Source organism: Triplophysa dalaica, chromosome 13, assembly GCF_015846415.1.
Source record: "Triplophysa dalaica isolate WHDGS20190420 chromosome 13, ASM1584641v1, whole genome shotgun sequence".
NCBI classification, from domain to species: Eukaryota; Metazoa; Chordata; class Actinopteri; order Cypriniformes; family Nemacheilidae; genus Triplophysa; species Triplophysa dalaica.
In genome coordinates, this window is record NC_079554.1 from 22,505,668 (window position 1) to 22,531,326 (window position 25,659).

General features: G+C 36.4%; 1 protein-coding gene across 3 annotated transcripts; it reads left to right on the top strand.

Moving 5' to 3' along the window:
• Nucleotides 1–802: 802 nt before the first annotated feature.
• LOC130434599 (GDP-L-fucose synthase-like) lies at nucleotides 803–24,937 on the top strand. Of its 3 annotated transcripts, XM_056764831.1 has the most exons (11): nucleotides 6,750–6,908; nucleotides 7,024–7,124; nucleotides 21,353–21,501; nucleotides 21,619–21,733; nucleotides 21,830–21,958; nucleotides 22,747–22,820; nucleotides 23,708–23,841; nucleotides 23,915–24,046; nucleotides 24,128–24,207; nucleotides 24,340–24,439; nucleotides 24,621–24,937. In XM_056764831.1, the coding sequence occupies exons 1-11, from the start codon at nucleotides 6,815–6,817 to the stop codon at nucleotides 24,674–24,676; spliced, it is 1,164 nt and encodes a 387-aa protein (XP_056620809.1). In that variant the 5' UTR covers nucleotides 6,750–6,814; the 3' UTR covers nucleotides 24,677–24,937. The 3 variants fall into 3 exon arrangements, with proteins under 3 accessions (XP_056620811.1, XP_056620809.1, XP_056620810.1); XM_056764833.1 differs by lacking the exons at nucleotides 6,750–6,908; nucleotides 7,024–7,124 and adding an exon at nucleotides 803–1,003; XM_056764832.1 differs by lacking the exons at nucleotides 6,750–6,908; nucleotides 7,024–7,124 and adding an exon at nucleotides 8,565–18,357.
• The last annotated feature ends 722 nt before the right edge of the window (nucleotides 24,938–25,659 follow it).

Consider the following 25,659-nt stretch of genomic DNA (forward strand, 5'->3'; position numbering starts at 1 on the left):
GTCATATTTTCATAGTACATGCCAATCGTAAATTATTTTCCTAATATTGTATTCTGTATTTATTCACACTGTATATCTGCACTTGCTAATTGCACTTCTGGTTAGACCTAAACTACATTTCGTTACACTGTACTTGTATATGTGTAATGACAATAAAGTTGAATCTAATCTAATCTAATTGATCTCTATGGGCCGTGTTACTGAAAAAGGTCAATTTTTAAGACTGTAAACAGGTTTTGTATAACAAACATTACAGATGTGTATACTAGAAACACCCAATATTGGTTTATGCGCAACTCAGGCTGTTTTTTATACAAGTGCACTTTTCACAGAAATAGGTCTCTTCCCATCATTTTAGGCATAATTCTCCTTTATTTTTGTACCACGGCAGTGAGGGAGAGGAAAAAGAAAGTCGCGCCAAGAATAGGCCTGCAAGGCTCAGCAAACTACCAAGTCAAGGCGGGCTGCGGATGGGAGGAAGACTACAGCAGAGTTGGGCGGTCAGGGGGACGCGAAAGGCTCCTCGTGTATGTGATGATGAAGAATAGGTGGTCAGGGCAATGAATAGACGTTTTGCGGCACGAGGGTCCACGCCGTAGCACCCCTTGTGGCGTCTGTATGATGCTTCTCCGGAAAAATGGCCCCCAAACTCCGACAATGATAATCAAACACCACTGACTCTCATTGACTTTGTATGAAGACAAAATCATTAAGAGGTTTCCTAAAATATTTGATTTTGTGTTCCAATCAAGAAAGACTGCTGGGCAGGTTTACTGTGGTGGGGCGGTAAAAACAACAAACCGCCTTTTACACTCTGCCCCCAAATCAGAAGGACGAGGGAAACGATATATAAGAGAATCAGACAGTGAAGTGTGTTGAGTGTGAGGGGAAGGAAGGCAAACGTGTTGGGTACCCAAAACCGGGTGTGATTGCCAAAATCCCGGAGGAAACTGGATCTGCATTGTTTGCCAGTTGTGAGGAGACTCCGGTCCGGTTCATCGCTGTAAGTATTTTAATAATTTGACGTCATCCTTTTAAAACTACAAAATAATATAGATGCTAAAAAACATGTTATAAGACGTTTGATGGTTTCTTGTTTTCTCAAAAAACATATTTCTTACTTAAGTCTAAATTTTGTGAGTGTCATTTGAACCTATTGTGTATCTGTTTATTCGTTCGAGCTTGATCCAGTAAGTGTATAAATAAAGAGTTTGTTTCCAAAATGAGATAACTCTGTTTTTCTAATGTTTCAAAATTCATGTTTTTTTATGATATGTCTGTGTTGTGTTTTATTGTGTTAGTTAGCTGTATTTTTGAGCTATCATGGCTTAAATCAAAACAAACCAACTACAGTTTGATTGCCATTAATTGGAATGCATAATATAAAATTTTATAAGTTTTAAATGTTTTCTCATTTTGGAAATAAACTCTTCAAATATACAATATAAATAATTCCCAGTGGCAAATGTTTTCTTGTCTGGCACCTAAACAATGTGATTTCAAATTTAATTTGGGGCTGCCACCATTTCATAAGGGTGCCCGAGCGGGGACATAAACCTAAATGACGTTGAGTTTTACTCATGACTTGAGGTGGTTATGGTCAACACTTTAATATTGTCCGGATGTATTATGGTTTAGGTGTGAAGGAGTTCAAGTGAAAATAGTTTTAACTGTTGTTAACCTGCTGTTTAACTAATGAGCTGGTTAATTCTGAAATATGAAGTTTGTGGGAATAGTGGGTCAGGTGTTAGCTAATTGTTGGACATGAAGAGTGTTGGGACAGGTCCTTGCCAAACAGGATTGTCCGAGAACATAAATTTACTTTGCCAAAACTCCTTTATTTGCTTATATTTGCATTTCAGTTGGCAAATTATACACTTTGGCCCAGTTTTGCATGTGACGTTTTTTTTATATGTTACATCTCATACTATCCTTAAGCCTTAACTTAAGCATCCATATCACTCACTGTAACAAACAGGCCACTGAAGGCACGTTTGGAGAACCCTGCAGTTGTCCACACATAAACATAGACTTGACACAGTCAGTGTGTAGTGATTGGTGGAATACTGCAAGCATGTGAAGGTGATGCCTCTCACCATATTTGGAACATCAGGTTCCTCTTCAATTGTACTGACCGATAAGCCCACCTTAACATTGGGCAGTCTTAGTTAAATTATACCACCAACTGATGTAGATTTGTGGAGTGTGTTTACACAAGGCGTTTCAGGCAGGTCTGGGTGAGCTTTCGCTTTTTAGATAGAATGCATCTTTTATTCCCACACTTGACAATTTTAATTTTGCTAAAGTAAGGGAGCTAGACCTTATTATTATATCAAAATACTTACTGGCAGGTAAACGTCCAAATTATGTTCCTGGCTCAATACAATACACGTCACAACCAAATACACGTATTGAACATTTTACCTTTTGAGATTTAAGATAACCGTTAGACTTTAAGATGATATTTATGACAGCTTTTGGATTCTTTTAAAGCAATGGTAAGTTTTTTTCAGGAATAGGTAACATTCCATTTTTTTCTTAAATTAGAATTTTAGAGAAAGCATGGCACATAAGAATAATTTTCGTCTTAAGAACCCTGTCACCAGATAGCAACAGATGATGGATGATGCACCACATCACGGAATTATCAAGGGTTTTTAATGATAAGGAATCCAAATAAGAATAGACAGGTAAAAACGGGAACAAGAAATCCGGATGAGACAATAAAATAACTGACACTGAACTTGAGAAACATACAGGGCTTATAAATATGTAAATACACAAACGTAATCAAATTGAAACAGAAACAGGTGAGGGACTAATTAACTAATAAAGACAAAAAAATAAGGAAACCAAGACAAAACAGAGTCTTATTGTGACAGGCCCCAGGTCTTTCCTTAATTTTATTTGTCAATCTTTTGACATTTATTAGCATTTATAAGCACTGCTGCATTAAACCATTGGGATGCAGAAATCACAACAGCCAGGCTGGGGGAGGGCAGCACATTCACAAACACATACTATCACATGAAACCTCCTGGGGCCTGTACCATAAATGTACTGAACAAGCAGGGTTTCAGGATAAGTGTTGGGTTGACAAACCAAACCAACCTGATCAAGCTTTGTTGGTACCATGAAGCAGATCATGGAGTCTCTTTGTGAACTCAAGCTTTGACTCAAGCGTTCAACATGGATAGAAAGAGTTCCGTATGTTTCTTAGGAAATAATTATGTGCAAATATTTGTTACCGGAAAATGTATTTCAGCCACGGAGTTATACTGTTTCTGCTGTCTGAAGAGAGAAGTGTTTCAGAAACACTGCCGATCGAGTTAATGCGCAAATTAAACGCCTTTATACTACACACATTTACTGTATACTTTGGTAAGGTATATATTACAGTAATGTAATATGATGTATGTGTATAATGTGAGCGTGTGCCCCCAAAGAGGATGAATATATCCTGCCTTTGTAGTTGTCATTTAGTTGACCTTTATTTATAAGGATGAAGCACATGATGAAGTGTAAGTGTGCGCTCTGACGGAGTTATGTAATGTAGCCTACTGTGCGCTTCTATTCAATGTGGCACACGTGTGAATGTGAGGATTATATTTTATGTTACTTGTGTCTCTGTTATTGTCGGACATAGTCGAGCCGAGCACAGACAAAAGCGAAAGATGGGGGTAGGGGTGTGTTTGTTTCGTTGATTTGAACAACAACAACGGCTCTGAGAAATCGGACAACCTGCCTTTAATAGAAGGTTTCTTTAGTGGACAAAGAAGATAAATGTCCCAACACAGTGAAACCGAAAGTGTTCCTAGATGTTCTGCAGAACAGAATGTAAAAAATGCAAAGCAAAGAAATACATATTGTATGTACTATAACATCTACAAAGACAGCCTACATGCTTTTAATATGGAACTAGGCAAAGCTAGACAGACTTTCTTCTCAAATATTATAAACAGTAATTTAAACAACACACGCACTCTTTTTGCTACTGTAGAGAGACTGACAAACCCGCCAAACCAGATTCCCAGTGAAATGCTCTCAGACAACAAGTGCAGTGAGTTTGCCTCTTTCTTCTGTGAGAAAATCAATAATATCAGAAAGGTGATCAGCACATCCTTGAGTTGCCCTGGGGTTAGACAGATAATCAAACCACCTGAGAAAGTTGTTACTATGTCTGACTTCAAAGAAATTGATGGCACAATTTTGGAAGAAACCGTACAACACCTTAAAACATCAACCTGTTCTCTTGACACACATCCCACATCATAATCGATGATCGATCAAAATGTCGATCATAACATACTTTTTGACAGGCTGGAAAACTGGGTGGGGCTTTCTGGGATAGTCCTAAAATGGTTCAGGTCATACTTAGATGGGAGAGGTTATTATGTGAGTATAGGAGATCATAAGTCTGAGTGGACATCCATGACATGCGGAGTCCCTCAAGGCTCAATTCTTGCGCCAATCCTGTTCAACCTGTATATGCTCCCAATGAGCCAAATAATGAGAAAGAACAAAATTGCTTACCACAGCTATGCAGACGACACACAGATCTACTTAGCTCTATCGCCTAACGATTACAGCCCCATTGACTCCCTGTGCCAATGCATCGATGAAGTCAACAATTGGATGTGTCAAAACTTTCTTCAATTAAACAAACACAAAACTGAAGCAATTGCATTTGGAAACAAAGATGAAGTTCTCAAGGTGAACGCATACCTTCACTCTAGGGGTCAAACAATTAAAAATCAAGTCAGGAATCTTGGTGTGACACTAGAGTCAGACTTTAGTTTCAGTAGTCATGTCAAAGCAATAACCAAATCAGCATACTACCATCTGAAAAATATTGCAAGAATTAGATGCTTTGTTTCCAGACAAGACTTAGAGAAACTTGTTCATGCTTTCATCACCAGCAGGGTGGATTACTGTAACGGACTCCTCACTGGCCTTTCCAAAAAGACCATTAGACAGTTGCAGCTCATACAGAACGCTGCCGCCAGGATTCTGAGCAGAACTAGAAAATATGAACATATCACACCAGTCCTCAGGTCTTTACACTGGCTCCCAGTTAAATTTAGGATTGATTTTAAAGTATTATTACTGGTATATAAATCATTCAATGGCCTAGGACCTCAATACATTGCAGATATGCTCAATGAATATAAACCCAACAGATCACTCAGATCACTAGGATCATATCAGCTAGAAATACCAAGGGTTCACTCAAAGCATGGCGAATCTGCTTTTAGCTATTATGCCAGCCGCAGCTGGAACCAGCTTCCAGAGGAGATCAGATGTGCTCCTACAATAGTCACTTTCAAATCCAGACTCATAACGCATCTGTTTAGCTATGCATTTAATGAATGAGCACTGTGCCAATGTTCGTCCGACTGTCTGTACTGTACTGTATTTTACTTTTATAAACTGTTTTAATTACTCTTATTTCTTTTTATTATTTTAATTTCTTCTATGTAAAGCACTTTGAATTGCCACTGTGTATGAAATGTGCTATATAAATAAAATTGCCTTGCCTTGCCTTGCCTTACTACAATAAAAGAATGGAATATAAAGAAATGTAATATCATGTGTAAAATAAAGCCGGCAAATGTTATCTCTGAAATCAGATTTTACCTGTAGTAACCATTACTTGATTTTATATTTGTAATATACTGTATAATTATATATTTTTATATTAGTATCTTTTTTATTAAACATAACAAACAACTAGCCAATGTAACAAGCAATCTGAGTTATTTGCGTCACTTATATGTATATTTACGCCCCGCTTACTGGTTCACAATCGTTGTCAAATCGGTAAACTATCATAACCTGCTCCGGAGCAGGTTAGCCCTGCAGCATAAATTACCCTGGCGATGAACACCGATTAAAGATGAGTTTCATTCATGGTACCTTAAACCCATGTGTGGCCTAAACAAACATGGCTAGCCACACAAACCGGCTAAACCGGCTTCATGGTACAGTCCTCCGGTGCTCCAGATGGCCAGCCCGCAGCTCCCTATGGCACGGCTCGGGACTGGTTGAATGTAGCACGATCATCTTGCATGAGTTTGAAGATTATGAGGACAAACTATCAGAAAGAGTCTGAACAAGACTTTATATTCACTCTGCAAAAGATGTCAGCCGTCCTAATCTGACCTGGTGAAATTATGTAACAACAATATGAAACAGACGAATCAATGCGGGCGGTGTGAATGCCATCACCGAGTTTCCATCGAAAGTTGCTGATTTCACTTATGCGCAAAATTGAAATATTGCATAAAATATTTGCGAAAAAGCACCGTATCCATCCAACTCAACCGTTACTTCCTAACATCAGTAAGAAAAGTAAGAGAATCCACTGAATATAATAATATTCCTGTATAATACTTGCGCAAGCAGACAATAAAGAAACAGCATAAATGCGTACTTTTGTGGATGCCTGCTGTTTGGGAAACACAGACAATTAAATATTAAGACGACTTTGCTCAAGCATTAAAGAATGACCATAACAACATTTCCGGTGCTGTGTAACAAGATCAGAACTCGTCAGGTTACGCGGTCTCATAGTGCAGTTACGTGACTTTTTGGAGGAATTTATTCGGCCAGTGTGTTTCCATCTCCCATTATGCGAGAAACAACCTCAAGCGAGCGTAAAAACTTTTTTGCGAATTAAGTGTTTTTAATTCGAAATTCCATTAATGAATTATAGTTATTTCGCCATTGTTTGGTTTTCTATTAGATGACACAGTCGTTTTAGCTATTTTTAGGCTGTGGTTAGACGTCTATTACATTTTCACTGACAGCCCAAATGTTGTCCTGTTCTAGCCTAGACACATGTTCACCATTTATTAGACGTACACGTGTAGTTGCATGTTGGGTACCGTCTTGCTGTTCACTGAGAGGTGCGTCTTAAGTACTCAAATTGAAAAACCTAATGTGTCCAAAACACTTGCTGAACGAATTATTTGTCTGCACTTACCTTTTGATCATTCTTCCCTTTTGTGTGCTTTGCTGCAGGGAGGGGTTCACCCACTAATACGTCACTGATTTATAATAGGCTATCTGTCAATTTTCCTCACAATTACAGTCAGACGTACTCCGGAGACGCCGTTGAGCAGGTAATTCCGTGTGTTTTTATTCTTAAAGTCATAAACTCTATATTCTTCATGTAATGAAGAGCAAAACATTTTGTTTTAATCTGATTTCAGCTGATATAGAGTTTATTTCTAATGATAATAATCAGATTTGAGAACATGATGTTGACTCGAGTCTCATGACATCAAATTTGATGACTTGTGCCTCGACAAAATCAGAGAAGAGTGGTGACTTGACGTACAGCAATGCGTAAACGATGCAAGTCTTTATATATTTTAAATCCAAACATCGAACGGTCGGCTGTTCACACAGGTAAGAGTTGCGCGTTGTGTTTGGCAATGTGCCAGAGAAATCCTCGCTCGCGGTGCGGTGCGCGCTTGCCATTTATCGAAACTGTTCAGTGTTTTAAACAAATAATGCTTATTTCAATTATTCCGTAAATTAGATACAAGTGCTAAAGTGTTAGTATATTTAAAATACTTTAACGTCTTTGTAGGCAACCACTATAAACCCTTCAACCTTAATTTTAAGACGGTTTGTTCATTTCAAACGCGTCCATTTGTAAAGGAAAGGACAAAGCTGAATATTCTCCCTGGTCTTCCTCACGCGCACACAAGTCATTTCATGTCTGGAGATATGGGTTTTTGCATGTCTTCCAAATGAGTTTGCATGTGAATCCGCCCGACTTGAACTGCATTGCAGAACATAGCCCTGATAACCTGGCACCAAGTGATCAGTATCTACTTTAAAAACGCAAAAGAGATGTACTTTTGTTTCAACATAGTGTGGTAGTCGCGGGTCCTTTGTAAGCATGAGGTGGTCAGCTATATTTAAATGGAGAAACGTCCGGCAAACGTAACATCAGTTTTATGAAACATGCAGTTTAGAAGCTAATAAAAGGATTTTTGTAACTATACAGAAATAAAAGCTAACCAAGTATGATTGTAGAATGAAGGGTTTAAATTAAAAAATTGTGTAGCCTATACCACACACATAAATCAGGTGTAGATTAAACGGCATTTAAAGATGGGGTATGTTTGTATTTATATAGTTGTATATAGTTATATATTAAATTTTGGAGGACGGGAGAGCAAACTGTTGCAAGAGTTAGACGGACTGAAGGACACAGAGTTAAAGAAATGTAAGAGAAAAGAGTGACTCATTTCTTACAACTAAAGCACTGCCTAGTCAGTAGTATGCCGGAAAATATCTTAATACTTTCTATACTCTTACAAAAAGGTTGTTCAAATATGGAAGATTCATAGTAAATTAATTATTTAACATGATAATTTATCCCAAAATAGAAATCCGGACCTTATTTATTCACCTTCATGTTGTTCAATAACATTTTACATTTTGTTTTATGTTGTATACTTACATTTTATTGTAATGTTAAATTATTTATTGGTATAAATTAAATTATTAATTTATACAATATATCGTTCAATAAAAAACTGCATTCTGTTTGTGATAAAATATAAGTAAGTATTCCTAAATGAAACCTTGAATATAATATTCAAGACAAAAGAACAAAAAAAGTATAACTTGATTAATATCTAAATTCAAAAATGGAAAGCAATGACATGCTCCTATCTCTCTCTCTCTCTGTTTTATTACTCAAATATGCAAATGGAGGAAAATCAAGTAAATTGGGACACTATTTGACAGAAAAAAGAGGTCATCAGAATTATTTTAAAGATACCTGTATGAAAAAAGCTTGTGTTGAAATATTAATATAGACTTATAAACATTGCTTCCTGTACTACTGTAATAAACAAACAAGGGTTTTACATGATTAATGACAGCTGCTCATGTTTAATCCTTTTTTATGTAATTTTTTTTTCTTTTTGTCTAAATAAACTGTGGAGATTAAGGGTGTGTCAGTGGTTTAACCTGTACTGAACTATCTGTACTTCATTGTGTGCTACCCAGCTAACAATTTTTGGTTTACCAGAACGTCCCCCTAACGTTCAGGAGTGTTAACGTTCTGGGAACCAAGAACTAACGTTAGGGGAACGTTACCTTAACGTTAAAGAAACCAAAAACAAACTTTAAAAACGAGAGGGGAACGTTCCCGGAACGTTAGCCTAAAATATCTTTCTCGTCCGTTGTGCCTCACTAGTACACAGTAATGAATACATCCATGCTGTGTTTTTATCCATCGCTTGTCTAACGTTAATCTAATTGAAATAAGTAAAATATATGGAGGATGAACTCAATAAGATCATTCTTTTAACTAATAATTTCTTTTTCATTACTGAAGTAGCCTGATTTTCGATTCAAACAGCACAGTAACGTTATATCATTTCAAATAAAACCACAATGTGTGTAGGCCTACCTCAACATCAGACATTTTAGAGATTGATATAAAATAACCAATGACTTCACCATAATATTTAAAGCAGATTTTTATTGACAGAAGAATAAAGATTTAATTTTCTTCAGGCTAACAATATTCTTGTCTCACCACAGAAGTACAGCGCGGCTCCGATTTTAGATATAGGCCTAACAATCAAAAGCACTGAGTTTCAGTCTTTACATCATCGTCTGTTGATTTAGATGTGTCAAACCAATCGAAAAATCACGAAAATATAAGTTTACTCTCAAATCTGTGCGTTTAAAAAAACACTAAACTAATGTTTAATTGGGTGAGGTAAAACAAAATGACCGTAAATGTTTTAAATGATGGGAGTGGAGGATGCACGTGCTCGAGCGCACACAGATACAGTAACAGACAAACACACTAAAGAAATACACACAGATATATATGATTGTATTTTCATTTAGCTTAACTAGTTTTTTATTTTCAGCCATTAAAGGGCACATTTATTAATTTAATTTGGACTGTATAACATCTGTTATCTTATAATTTCTGTATTGCAAATGTCACTGACATTTACCAGTTTTAACTATTTTTACCATTAAAAAAACAAAATAACCACCAGGGAACGTAATTTTCTGGTTATCTTATGGTTGCAAAATAATAACCAAAAAATGAACCATCAGGGAACGTTACTTTCTGGTTATTTAAAAAAAGAGCCTGCAACGTTATTTTCTGGTTGTAAACCCCCCTGAAAATAACATTCTTAGATTGTTATTTTTTGGTTCCCAAAATAATAACCAAAAGGAAACCAAAAACTAACGTTAGGGGAACGTTCTGTGTTTGCGTGGATGAGGTATCGAGTTCCCCCTCGTACACGGACCCCCGATTGATTCTATTGGCTGAAAGAACGTGTATTTGGGTACTCTTTTAGCGCCTGATTGTAATTCTTGCGAAATTACATTACGATACACGTCACTAAAACTTTGCTAATATTACCATTAACTAGTATGTATATGAGGCTATAGGTAGTGAAATCAAACAAATCTCGTTCTTACTGTTTTAGTTAGCTTACGTATCAACTAGCATAGCATAGAACTACGTGGTTAGCAAGCTAGCCCTTGACCTGATGACAGGTGTCAGAAATGTGTCCGAGTTATGGGTACCTTGGTCTGATGTCGTGCTGACGCGTGCCAAGAAACTCGCGACTGCGAGGCAGTAAGGCCTCGATCCACTATCGAGCGCAGTTGCTTCCCCCCTACTGCTTTGATGAAAAGCACGATGGGAAGAAACGACTTGCTTAGGACAGAGCTAACATGCTCATGGGCTGATATCTTTTTTTATCAAGTTTTCCATTAATAAGTCCATTAACTGATGTGGTTTTTGTGTGGAAAAAACCCATCTATGTGAAATATATTGTCCTCATAACCACCTTCAAGTAAAAACAGAGTCAATTTAGTTGCATCGATTTCATCTGCGATAAAAAAACTGCCTTTTCATTTTTTTATTGAAGTTAAACAAAAACATTACAAAACTAAATGGTATACAGTCTTCATTCAAAAGCATTCATTTTAAGAGGGGATGAGACAAGAATAATAATAAAAGTAAGACAACAAACTAAAAAACAAAGAAGACAACGAAGAAACTTTCAATCCATCCATATGAATAAATTCAAAACAAGAAATATAATTTATGTTATCGAAAAATAATATATTGTCTAAAAGTCTATTCGTCTAATTTTGTCTAATAAAATTCCAGCTTTTTATTATTTGCTTTTGAAAGCATTTTTTATATTGTCCCAACTAAATCTTAAAAAATATAAGCAGGGTTGTTAACAATACTAAAGTATTAATATTAATTTAAAAAAGTTTGACCTCCTTATCACAGTTTCCATGTATTTTTTTATGAACGACATGTTAAATTCTAACACATCTTACTCATTAAACCACAATTATTGCACTTTGTCCAGGAATGACATAAAAATAAGGTCAGAAAGAAAATATGCTATGTGTTTTCTGGAAATGCTCTTTTTAAATACTCGATTCTGATTGGCTGGAAGGTTTGCATGAATCCCTTTAAGCTCCATTAATTAAGTTTTATTACATTTGAAATTTATCTGACAAAGTCATTGTACTTTTCATCTGTTTGATCTAAAATGTCACTGTAAACATCAATAAAAGCCATGGTATAAGCGGGATAATCCACAGCTAGCCTTGCGTGGCTAAACCTTAGTTGTTGCACAACAAGAGGTCAACGTAATGTGATGATATTACCACTGATTCTCGTCGTGATGCAATATTACATTACTTTAATGAACATTATAAATAAAGAAATCAATTAAATAAATTATAGAATAATAAATGAATATATTGTATGTTGTCATACATCTGTGTTAGATTAGGCTATATCGAGTTGATGTACTGTAAATGTTTAAACTAATGTCAATAAACTCCCTCGCGTTCCGGTTCCCCCGGTCTGCTCATGACCAGAGGCATCATGCGGTCAATCGAAACTAAGCAAATCCTTCTAGTGGAAATTTGTTTGATACAAATAAAAGCAGTTGCAATTCAATTTCATCGATAAAAAGTGCTTTTAATTATTTTTATTAAAGTATAACAAAAACGTTACAAAAAAAAGATGGTTTACGGTTTATATTCAAAACCATAAATTTTAAGAGGGGCTAAGACAAGAAAAATAAAAGATAATACAACAAACCATACAACAAAGTTTTACATTTCACAATTTTCAATCCATCCATATTAATACATTTAAATCAAGAAATATAATTGTTATTAACGAATAAGTCTTACAAAATTCCAGCTTTTTATTGTTTGCTTTTGACAGAACTTTTGAATATTGTCCCAGATCATTCTTAATATAAACAGGGTGATTTTTAAAAAATACATTTGGGAATACAGTTCTTAGCTAACAAAGTAAGTTATTAATATTTATTTTTCAAAAGTTTGACCTCCTTTTCACAATTTCCATATTTATTTTAAACGCCATGTTTAATTCTAACACATTTTACTAATTTAACAACAATTATAGCACTTTGTCCAGGAATTAAGTAAGGGATTAACGTGGAGGGTGGTTTAAATCCTTTAACGCAATTAGCTGCTCCGGACAGGGTTAATTTCCCAGCATAAATTGCCATAGTAGCGGAGTTACAACCAACAGAGAACATGACACCAACCATTACTGACCAAGGGAACACTTCTATTTAGTTGTCTTGGTTATTTAGCGTCTTTTTGTTGAATGAGAGGTGCATCTTAAGTACACAAAATAAAAAACCAAGTTTGTGCAACACACTTGCTAATCAAACTAACTGTATTCACTTACCTTTCTCCTATTATTGACCACATTCTTCATTTTGTGTGTTTTGCTGCAGGGAGGGTTTCACCTTAAACGTCACTGATTCATAATAGGCTATCTATTAATTTTCCACACAATTACAGTCAGACTTCCGGGGACGCAGTTGAGCAGATAATTCCGTGTTTTTATTCTTAAAGTCATAAACTCTTCATGATAGGGCCTACAGTTAGTTCTGCAAAACCTTGCGTTTTAATCTGATTTCAGCTGATATAGAGTTTATTTCTAATGATAATCATCAAATTTGAGAACAAACTCAGTTGACTCGAGTCTCATGACATCAAATTTGATGACTTGTGCCTCGACAAAATCAGAGAAGAGTGGTGACTTGACGTACAGCAATGCGTAAACGATGCTGATAACCTGGCATCAAGTGATCAGTATCTACTTTAAAAACGCAAAAGAGATGTACTTTTGTTTCAACATAGTGTGGTAGTCGCGGGTCCTTTGTAAGCATGAGGTGGTCAGCTTTATTTAAATGGAGAAACGTCAGGCAAACGTAACATCAGTTTTATGAAACATGCAGTTTAGAAGCTAATAAAAAGATTTTTGTATATACAGAAATAAAAGCTAACCAAGTATGATTGTAGAATGAAGGGTTTAAATTTAAAAATTGTGTAGCCTATACCACACACATAAATCAGGTGTAGATTAAACGGCATTTGAAGATGGGGTATGTTTGTATTTATATTGATTTACAATATTTGTTTAAATTTCGGAGGACGGGAGAGCAAACTGTTGCAAGAGTTAGACGGACTGAAGGACACAGAGTTAAAGAAATGTAAGAGAAAAGAGTGACTCATTTCTTACAACTAAAGCACTGCCTAGTCAGTAGTATGCCGGAAAATATCTTAATACTTTCTATACTCTTACAAAAAGGTTGTTCAAATATGGAAGATTCACAGCCAGTGCATTATTAAACATTATAATTAATCTCGGTTTTATTACTCAAATATGCAAATGGCGGCACTTTTTGACAGAATGGAGGTCCTCAGAAATATTTTTAAGATACGTATTTGAAAACAGCTTTTGTTTAAATATTAAAATTGACTTATAAACAATCCTGACTGAACTACTGTGAAAAACAAGTAAGGGTATATGAACAACGACATCGGCTTATGTTTAATCCTTTCCAACGTACATTTCAAGCTTCTTTTCTGTCTGAATAAACTATTATTGAGTTTAAGGGCGTGTCAGTGGTTTAACCTGACTTTGAACTATACGTTCTTCATTGTGTGCTTCGAGTAAGGGCGTGTTTACCATTTCGTTACCCTAAGCAAAGTCAAGACCTGAGGCTTATGAAGGACCAGGAGAGTCATGTGTAAAGTAATAAAGCATTTAATTGTTTAATAACTAATTCTTCAATAAAAATAGGCATTAATTTTATTATTAAATTATTTTTAATTTCATTTTTTAATTCAAATATAAATAGGCGAATTGACAAAGTAATTTGCTATATATTGTTTTAATGGGCAATAAAAAGCGTGATTGTAAAAATAATTAATAAATGAAATATTAATCCATCAATAAATACTTCAATTTAAAAAGGGACTTGAATTCCTTTATAAATAGTGGAATTTCAAAATCTATTTCAAAATGCGATTTAAAAAGAGGAATAAATAATTGGATTTACCCAGCAGGCACCGGACGTCAATGTAACGTCAGAATGATGTTGGACTCCGACGTTGCATATTAGTTGAAAATGTAAATCGGGTTGATGTCAAAACCCAACGTCAAACTGACGTCAATCTCCAACGCTGATCAAATGTTAAATTTTGGTTGTAAATAAAAGTCGTGTTGACGTCAGAACCCAAAGTCAATCCGATGTCAATCTTCAACATTGTCAATTCGGTTGACATCAGAATCCCATTTTGGACCAGTTGCATTGCAGTTGGTTGATCTCAAAACTGGAAACACTGTCTTTAAATCAAGCTCGACCTCTGAAAAGATTTTTGTCCCAAATCAAAATCGTTACCTGTCAAAAACCAAGGATAGCGGTCAAATTTTGTTGGCATGACATAAAACTTTTAACAGATGCTGGTTTTTGTTGTAAAAAAAAATTAACATACCGAGAAAGCATGTTGAGAAAATGATATAATCTGACAAATTATTAATTTCAGAACATTAGCAAAGATAAAAGTTGAAACTTAAAGTGAAACTTGAATCCACACATTTTGGGTGGTTTTATCAGAAAAAAGAAAAAAAAGAGATGAACTGGATTGTGAAAAAAATCTTTACATTTTTTAAAACAAGTTTTACAAATATTTCACATGTTTAGAAAAATAGTTTGGATCAATTTTTTTAAAATAAGATTAGATAATTAACCATCTACAATCTGAACAGAATGTAAAATAAATATTTAATAACTAAAACTGAATAGTTGCCACCTCCACCAACTCTGTCTGGTACATATTTTAAACAAAAGGCGATGGTCGCTCCAATGTTTGCCTCCGTCTCCTTCAATGTTTTCTGGACACTCTCTGTAAGAAATATGAGAATTCCACAGAATATTTTAGACCACTTCAATTCTGACTACTACCAGTATAGTAAGAGACTTTCAACCAGTTTCTTGAAATAAAAATCTTCTCTAGCTTTAATAGCCGTGAACATTAAACATTCCTGCAGGTAATTGCTGCAACTAGATACTGTTTCAGCTTTTGATGCATTTCAGAAGTGCTGAGCAGACAATGACATGAAAAAAACATGAATGCAAATGTCTTAAGGTAAATTAACATATATAGGACATGTCAGTATGAATGCTAAAACAATTGTTAGAGTTCTGAACAATTAAAGATCTCAAATGGAATAAAGTTATGCTGGCGACAGGAATGACCTGCCAATCAACAAGTGTATATAGGAATGTTTGTTTTATTTCTGTGTGACAACTGCATAACTCTGAAAAAAAGTTTTGACAACACCAGAGGGATACCACAGTTTCTGAAATGTAATGTGACATTTTTTGAAGGTAGCAGATAGATTGATCACAGCTTGACTACAACACGTAATAAGTGGTTTTCACTGAAATACCAGAATTTAAACTAAACAACCCTCAATGTCACAGTGATGCAGAACTAATATTTTCATTCTTTATTTTTACCTGTGATAACAGCATACGGGTGGAGCTTAGTGAAGGCAAGTTTCCCTTCATATGAAAACTCCCCATGACCTCATTTGTCATCAACCTGTGAATACAAGAGGAATAATTAATTATACATGACACATTGAGCCAGTTGAGTTTGTTTAAACTTCATCACTTTAATTAGGGTTGGGAACTTAGAACATGCCAGTTCTTATCTAGAACAGGATCTGTTTTATTTTAAAGAACCGGAACTGTGAGAGATTAGGTTCCTGAAAGTGGTTCTAATGCGACGTATGGCCAAGTGCTGTGAACAACTTTGGGCAGCCATTTTCCATGAGGCGTGTCACAAATCAAACAGAAACGCCACACCACCTCTAATAACTGAACAGACACATTGTCTCATTGGTCCTGTGGGTGCTAGATTAATGGTCATAGACTAACCCAAATTGGCAGGTTATAATCTTATTGCAGCACAACTGATACTGCGCCATTTCAAATTGTAAAACCAGTACCATTTTAACAACTTGGCCCAGTATTGATACTGAAAGTCAGTAAGTGTCATGATTCCGCTATCATGTCATGTTTATTCTTGTTCGTGCAGCTGAGTCATGGCTAAACCTAGGGTTTTGTGTGAGAAGGACATGGCGTGGCTTAATTATTGGCTGTCATGCGCCTTTTCATGTCTCGTCTATGGCCCCGCCCCTCTCGTCTCCTCGTTAGCTTCCCTTGAGTGTTTTATTACCCACACCTGCCTATTGTTAATAATCCTTTTGTTCGTCTCCCTATTTAATGCCCTTGTATTCTCTGTGCTGGGCTCGTGTGTCTTTTAAACTTTGATGTCCGTTTGCTCGTCTGATTCTGCTGATTTATCCATATGCTGTGTCCCAGCGTTTCTGCTCCAGCACTCTGAACCTGAGAGTTTTTGTTACAGTTTGGCTGTCTCTGTTATCTTAGTTATTTTTCCCCATTGTGGGTTTTTGTTTTAGTGTTTTATTAGCTGTCCACTGCACCCTACTTGTAAGTCGCTTTGGATAAAACCGACTGCCAAATAAATAAATGTGTAAATGTGTTTTGGGATATTTCACAGTATGAATTCAGCGCTATTACTAGTCTTTAATAACTACATAAGAAGTTGGAAACATCAGCACATTCTTCCTACAGAGTCTTCCTGTATGTAAGCAATATAAATCATGTTCTGTATCAAAATTATTTTTGAATCAGCTTTACGTGTTACAAATTTGATAAAAAAAAAAATGCAGATTAACAAAGTAGGGAAAATTAAATGTGAAAAGTTGTGTGAAACTGTTATGGGTACTATGTTACCTGATAAGGAGAAAGTCAAGGGGGGTAGATTAAATGCATGAAAAAACTAATGAAATTTGAATGGATTTTAATGGTTAATAAGGATGGATCATTTAATAGCCTTTATCTAATCAGATGGCCTTACATTGTGTCATCTCACAAGGTTTCTTTTTCACTCGCAGCATGCGGAAAAAAATCCTTACAACTAGGAACGAGATATTTTATTTAACGCTGAAGATGCGCTTCGTTGTTTATGTCAAATGATTTTACCACTTGTAGCCACTAGGGGGGCCCCCAAGCTTGCGGGGCTCTACGCATTTGCAATAAAAAAAAAACCATGCAACGAAAATAAATATACGCGAAATAGGCCTATTTGACAATTACCAGATTAACAAAAGAGAAAATGCTGACAAGATCCCAGCCAAGGGCGTAGCAAGCTTTTCAAAAGTGCGGGGGATGGATGTGGTTTGTTTGTTAACAATGAAAACGATGAATGGCAATGACAGAATGGTACAAATGGTATAACAAAAGATATAAAAAGCTTCCGTTTTAAATGAGTAATACTAGAAAAGTATAAAAACACACAGCAAATATGTCAAAACTACACTGAAAATACACAACAGTAGACTTGCTAATGAATCCGAATCCGAAATACTTTAATAATCACAGGGGGAAAAGACCGTGGTAAACTTGATAAAAAAAACCCATAAATATACTGCTTAACAAGGACAATTTGTCCCTCCCCCTCGTCAATTCCCTGCTTTCTTCACCACAGTTACTTCATACATTGCATGCCAAATAAATAACCGAATTTAGCTAGCTTCTGTACAATATCCAAATTTGCATAATGCATTAGTCTAAAAAACAATATAATTCAGAAAACACTCGACATATCAAGAAAACATGAACAGAACTTTTTCCCAAGCACATAAAGGTTATTTAAAAACCTCGAAAGCATAAACACTCATTCAAAGTAACTGGAAAAGGGAGACGTAAATAACCATAAATTCCCATCTCCTCAGCACGAGCTGACCTATACATCTAAAACACCAAGAGAGGCGGGACTTAAAGCAGAACAGCCAATCATCATCCGGTCACACTCAAAGCCTGAGTGTCCTGTTTGAGAGGGAGGGGGAGGAGTCAGCCGCATCGAGCGCAGACACAGAGCGTCCGGAGAGCGACTGCTGTAAGGCGTTTGCACAAAACTGCGGAAAAACTGCAGAAAATGTGCGGGTGTTTAACCCTCTCACCGGGGAAAATGATCCCCAACGGGTGCGACGCCCCTGAACCCAGCTAACAGTGTTACGTTGTGACGACTTACATGGACTGGACAATATTCGTTGGCACGACGTACCTGTTAGGGTTTTGGGGCAGAAGAACCCAATTGCAGGCAGACACGGGGATGAAGGGGTTAACAAGGGAATTAATTTATTAAACAACGCAAAAACCCACAAAGGGGGTAAAACAGGAACGAGATAAATGATAAACACAGGCAACACAGGAGCAGAAACGGACTACGCTGACATTAGACTAAAACACTAGACAGGATTACAATAACCTATCACTAACTAGACTTACTTGACACGAAGACACTACAGGCCGGAAGAATACTAGAAAATCAAAGGCACGGAATAAATCGAGACTCGACACAAACATTCAGATGAAAAAGCACGAGCACAGGATAAAAGACATGAGGATCATATAGGGAAGACAGACAAAGGATAATTAACAGGGGCAGGTGTGGGTAATGAAACACTCAGGGAGAGTAAATGAGGAAACGAGATGGCGGGAACAGAGACGCAGACCGGAGAGAGAGTATAGCAAGCCGATAGGATCACTATCTCTCCCCCCACACACAACCTAAGGCTATGCCATGACTCCGCCCCAAGACCAAGAATAGACATGACATGATAGCGGAATACGTGACGAGGTAACATTGGACGTTGCTGATTACCTAATGAAGACAGACCTTGAACCATATTCGTCGCAGTGACTTACCAAATAACATTTCTGAGACATGACGAGCATGTCCTAATTACCAAACAGTCACGTTGTTAAAATCGTTTTTTATTTAATTTAAATAATTATCATCCATCACATGGAGGATTTAATTAATTTGTGATTTCATCTGTGAGTTAAAGATTAAATTTTATGCATAGGAGTAATCCTCTTTTCAAATATGTATAAAGCACAGTATAACTAACGATTAATAAAACTCAACACAGCACTGTACATAACAATCAGATGTTTTACTTATAGTACATGACATAATTAATCAAAGACTTCAACACAAATCCAGGATTTAAAGCAGATATTTATTGACCGAGAAAAATAAACATTATCTTTAAGATTTACAGTCTTGTCTTACCACATTTAGCAGGTTGTTCGTTTTAAGAAACAACTTTCAAATCAAAAGCGTCTTCAGTCACACTCACAAACATCGTGGTCGGTTCATTAAAATGGGAAAATCACTAAAATATGTGTTAACTTTCACATATGTTAGGTATAAAGTGAGAAATTTCTTTTAAAGGGGTCATATGACACAGCTAAAACAAATATTATGGTTTGTTAAACACATATCAGGCTGTGTGGTAAAGATAAATGACTGTTAACGTTTAAATGATGTTTCAGTATGCACGTGCCTTCTCTGTACTCGCATCATTAAAACATTAACAGTCATTACTGTTTACCTCACTGACTGATATATTACTTAAGCGTTTTTTTAAAGGGGTCATATGCTGCGAACACGTGTTTTTTGTGCCTTGGTGTGTTTTGAGTTGCATGTATTAGACAGTAAAATTGCTAAAATTTAAGTGCCAGAATGAAAGATGCATTCTATCTGAAAGCAAATGCTCACCCAGACCTGCCTGAAGCGCATCCTGTCACCACACCCCACAAATCTACATCAGATTGACACGCGCAGCAAATAAACAGAAACACAGTTTTACTTGTGCTCTCAAATTAAACTCCTGTTTTAATAGCTGTGAGAAATTGAATTTATAGAATTTGTCTTGACCAGTAGCGAACCATCAGGGCCCTCTGTGATGACCTAAACTATTGTAAAAAATGATATTGATAACTTTAAAATACTATTTCCAATAAAAGTCAGGCGATTTTAAATGGTCATGGTCAATTTACATGATTTACATATATAAATGATAAATGGTCAATTTACTACGGTCAGTTACATACGTTTAGTTCACTGTTTCGTTAACAGCTTTATTTGAAGATTGATTATAATCATAGTTTATTCACTGGTGAATCTGTGTTGACTGTCTGCTAGCACACGTTTTCTTTGCTGAGAGCGCTCTGTGTGAGTCTGTGTTGGTGTTCTGATCAGACTGGGAGGCAGTGTCTGTCATGTGGTCCACAATTCCATTGAAGATCACATACACGCAACCCGCCTATCATAATGCACATGTATAAAAATGAGTGTTATTTTGGTTATAACTATCTTGTTGTGTTCGGCTTGTTGCGTTTCAATTATGGAGTAGCATTGTAAATTTATCATGTGGTAAGTGTGATGGTATAATGAGTTCCAAGGGAAGAATCTCAGGATGAGACACCTCTGGGACCATCGGACTTGGGACCACCGGACTTACTGGCGAGGCGGCCATGATGGCTGGAGGCTCTGTACTGGCAGCCATGATGACCGGGGTGACCACCATTACTGTGGAGCATGCAAGCATGCGCAACTAAAAAGATTTAGGGGCAGCCTCTTCCTCCACCTCTCCCATGGTTATAGGGGGACCCATAAGACAACAATGCAAAGTCAATAAATTGAGCCAGGGACCCTCAAGGACCATAACGGGAGATGCAGTGTTTGTAATGATCATTCACAAACAGTTCTATGAGAACAGAGTAAGAATCAGTAATGTCCAAGAAAATCTGTACACGGTCCTCAAGGGAATTTTTACAGCGTTATTCACAATGATGAGCTTTGATAAAAATCAAGGCGTTTCAGAAAGACCTCTTTTGAACTGAAATGTTTTGTAGAGGGGCTTTGTGTTCTGTGTATGAAAATTAATTTCTCGTAACGTATTTGTTTAATCAAGTTTTTACCTCTGACATGAGATCCTCTTGTAAATTTGCAGATGTAATAAAGAGATTTCTAAATTCTCTCTCTCTCTCTCTCTCTCTCTCTCTCTCTCTCTCTCTCTCTCTCTCTCTGTGTCTGTCAGTTGGAAGGGCAGGTTGTGACGATGCGTGTGTTGGTGACGGGTGGTAGCGGGCTGGTCGGCCGAGCGATCGAGCGGGTGCTAAAGGAGGAGGGTGAAGCAAGAGAAGGAGAGGAGTGGATATTCCTGTCATCCAAAGATGCCAATCTCATGTAAGACCTTCTGTAATTAACAGACCCACAGACGTAGAAATCTTACTGTAATCATTAGTATCTTATATAATTCTCTGTTGATTCTGATGTTCTTGTAATTGTTGTGTTTGACTTCAGAAACGCTGAAGAGACGACAGCAATCTTTCAGAAGCATCGTCCGACACACGTCATTCATTTGGCCGCTATGGTGGGTGGAGTCTACAAACACATAAGACAGAAACTGGACTTCTGGGTAATTATTATCATTAACTTCAATCAGACTTTATGTCATTAACACAGGGCAATACATTTGAACTGTATTTTCACGCCACATGCCTCTTCATTTCAGAGAAATAACATTCGGATCAATGACAACGTGCTGCATGCATCTCATGAGGTCGGGGTGGTGAAGGTGGTGTCCTGTCTGTCCACATGTATCTTCCCTGATAAAACAACTTATCCCATCGACGAGACTATGGTACAAACACACTCTCTCTTTTATGTGGGTGGTAACTAAGTAATTAATTACTGTAAATTAATTACTTTTCCTTTAAAAAGGAAAGACCCACGCAACGCGAAGTGCATTAAAATCCATTAATGCAAAGCAAACTGTGCATTATCCCGCTTATACCATGGTCATTTGCCAAGATAAAGCTGTTATTGGTGTATACGGTGTATTTTTTTATCAGACAGGTGAAAATGAGAACTTTTTTCATCAGTTAATTTCAACTCTCAACTCAACTTTATTTATATAGCGCTTTTTACAATTTTCATTGTTACAAAGCAGCTGTATTTTTGAAGACATATAGCTTTCAAATTTCAAACTGACTGGAACTTACCGTGCATTAAACAGTTATATGTCTTCAAAAATTTCTGACAACCATGTAGTCATCTGTCATGAAAAGTGAACCTCATGAAGCTTCACATAAACTTCATAAAAGTAAATGCAATCTAGAATCTGTGGAATCATGATGCTGTCATGCTGACATCAAATATTTTGCATCGATGCGTAAAAGAGTTCAGTTGTTTTTTTGTGTACACTGTTGAGTATTATTTTATTAACAAATTGAAAGGGAAGCCAAAACAACAGCATGGATTCAATTCTTTGAATCAGTTATTTCGACTCCAGAACCAGAAATCGGATTGAAACCAATTTAAAAAGTTCTACAAGGACTTATTAAGAAATTAACTGACAAGAGAACTGATAGAATGTACACACTCTCTCTCTCTCTCTCTCTCTCTCTTTCTCTCTCTGTCTGTAACCAGATCCACAACGGTCCTCCTCATGAGTCTAATTTTGGATATGGGTATGCCAAACGCATGATTGATGTCCACAACAGGTTTGTTTTCTCACTCTCTCTCGAACACTTTAAACCCAAATGCTCAAAATAATCAAACAGATTAAGTAATGTAAACTTAATTTTATAAAAAAGCTCTACTTAAAAAGTCTTTTGAATAAAGTATAATGATTATTTTTCTACTTAAAGTTTTAACTAAAACTATTAGTAATATTTGCTCCTTGTTCAATTTAGTTAATTTAAACATGTTAATTCACCACAAATTCGGTTGAGAAGGATCTCCAATTCCCAGCATGCTTCTGACTGTATTACATCAGACATTAATGCGTCAGACTGCATTAAGAGAGTACATTAAAAAAAAAAGTTAAAAAAGTGTTAGTGTTTAATATTCACTTATTTTTTATATTTAGAAATGTTTTACATGTTTTGTGGTCAGTCATCAGTGAGCAATGACTGTGCTTATGACAGTTCTGAGATCAGTCTCTTCTTGCTTATTTTGGGTTACACTGTTTGATTTATGTATATTTTGACTAAGAAGTATGTAAAATAAAAAAACTGAAAAAATCTTTAGTTAACTTGAAAATGCAACTTTGTCTACTTATTTTAAAGTTCTGTTTACTTAATTTTATGAGAAGAATGAATTAAATATTTGAGTCACACCTACTAAAGGTAAGTTTATACTTGAGCGTCGGATCTAAGGCGTAGCCTACATTTCGGTTTTCATTTATACTTCCACGTCGTTTTCCGCGAAGACAGTCAATGGCCACTAGGCGTCAGTGTCCACGCGTGTGTTACTTGTGTAACCAAGACAAGAGCCGAAGAAGAAGCAGCTAGTTTGAGAAGAATTAGCAGTGATAGAGGCCAGAAAACAGTCACTTTCACGTTGCACATTTGATATGATAGGAGAAATAAGCGTGCTTGTGTTTTAGGGCGTGTTTTCAGCAGTACGGACGCCGGTACACCGCTGGGATCCCGACCAACATATTCGGACCTCACGACAGCTTCAATATTGAAGACTGTCACGTGCTTCCTGGACTGATTCACAAGACATACCTGGCAAAGAGTAAGACACGATCACTTTAGAGTTCACTCACATGAAGAGAATTACATCTGATCGACATACGTGTTGTGTGTAGAGGAAGGGAAAGCGCTGGAGGTTTGGGGCTCCGGTCGTCCCCTGCGCCAGTTCATCTACTCACTGGATCTGGCTCGTCTGTTTCTCTGGGTTCTGAGGGAATATGATGAGGTGGAACCCATCATACTGTCAGGTACTCGCTCTGACCGACACAACTCATCTTTGATTTGTCATATCATGTCGTTCATCTTCATCTCTCTGTTCATCTCTCCAGTGGGGGAAGAGGACGAGGTGTCCATCAAAGATACTGCAGAGGCTGTGGTCGAAGCGTTTGGCTTCCAGAATGATGTCATTGTATCCTTACAAACACTGATGATGTCGCACTGATGATGTCACTGCACAACTTTACTCTTGTGATGTCTTAATTGTTTTAATGATCTTAATTTTTATTATTGTATACTGTTATTCTTAACTCCTCACTGTCAGTATGACACCAGTAAAACAGACGGTCAGTTCAAGAAAACCGCCAGTAACGCCAAGCTTCGCAAATACCTGCCAGACTTCAAATTTACACCGTTTAAAACAGGTGAAGACGCACACACCAACACAACATGATTGCTTTTCTTCTATTGTCAGTGCATTTAAGTCACACGTGTTATCTGTATGAATGTGACACTCAAACTCATGGAATTCAGAATTAAAGAAGATACTGTAATGAGAAATATGAATTATATGTGATGTGTTTGTCAACATCTCTTATTTTTCAGCCGTCAAGGAGACGTGTGATTGGTTTGAGGCCAATTATGACATCGCCAGGAAATGAAGAAATCATTGGATGTCTTGAAACTATGCTAGACATGAGTGATAACACACACAGGCCTTGTGCGTTTTTACAAAAATGAACAGAATCTTATAAGCTCTTCTCATTATTATTTTATTAATAAACACTATATTTGATCTGTTTTTACTGTTCAGGGTTTTTTCTCAGGTGATTAATATATTTTAATTACAGAAAAATACATTTTGGTAAACTCTCCCTTTAATGTGATGAATGTTGTGATGAATATTGTATGTTTTAATCAGGGCCGTGCACAGTGGCATAAAAGCCTACTCTCATGTATGTTCACATTTTTTCTAAACAAAATGTAAAATATATTTAAAATCGCACACACTCACCCAATTGTTTCTTGTGGTTTCATTTATCAACAATATCTGCAAAATAATCAGTTCACATAGAGAATTTATTATTTCTAAACAAGTCAACACGTCTACACATGAATCTAGCATTGCCATTTTAAACTTAATGTTATCTTTAGATAAATAAAAGTTGGAATCAAAATTAACTTATTTATTTATAGGTTAAGTATAGGTTACTTTACCCTAAATAAACATTCTTGAAACAAATTACTTTAGTAAAAGTATACAAATATGAAGAACTAAATGAATAACATGAACAATTCAACACTTTAAAAAACGTGTCTGCAGAGAAAGTTTAAGATTGTCCTCAACAAACGAAGATCAGCTCTGCAGCCTCGCTCTTCTACTCAGCTTCCCTCTCCACAAATCTGAAAACATCAGCAGCTCCCTGTGATTAAAAAGAAAAGAAAACAGATGCAAATCAGAATTTATCCGTTTTTATAAAACTAATCCATTTCACACTTTCATTTTTTCATTTAACTATGTAGGATTTAGACAATTATCAGTGCCGGCCTGAGCCTCTTGGGGGCCCTAAGCAGAATTTGATTTGGGGGCCCCCTCCCAGCACGCGGAGTCACCTGTGGTTGAAGATTATTGACACAAATGTCA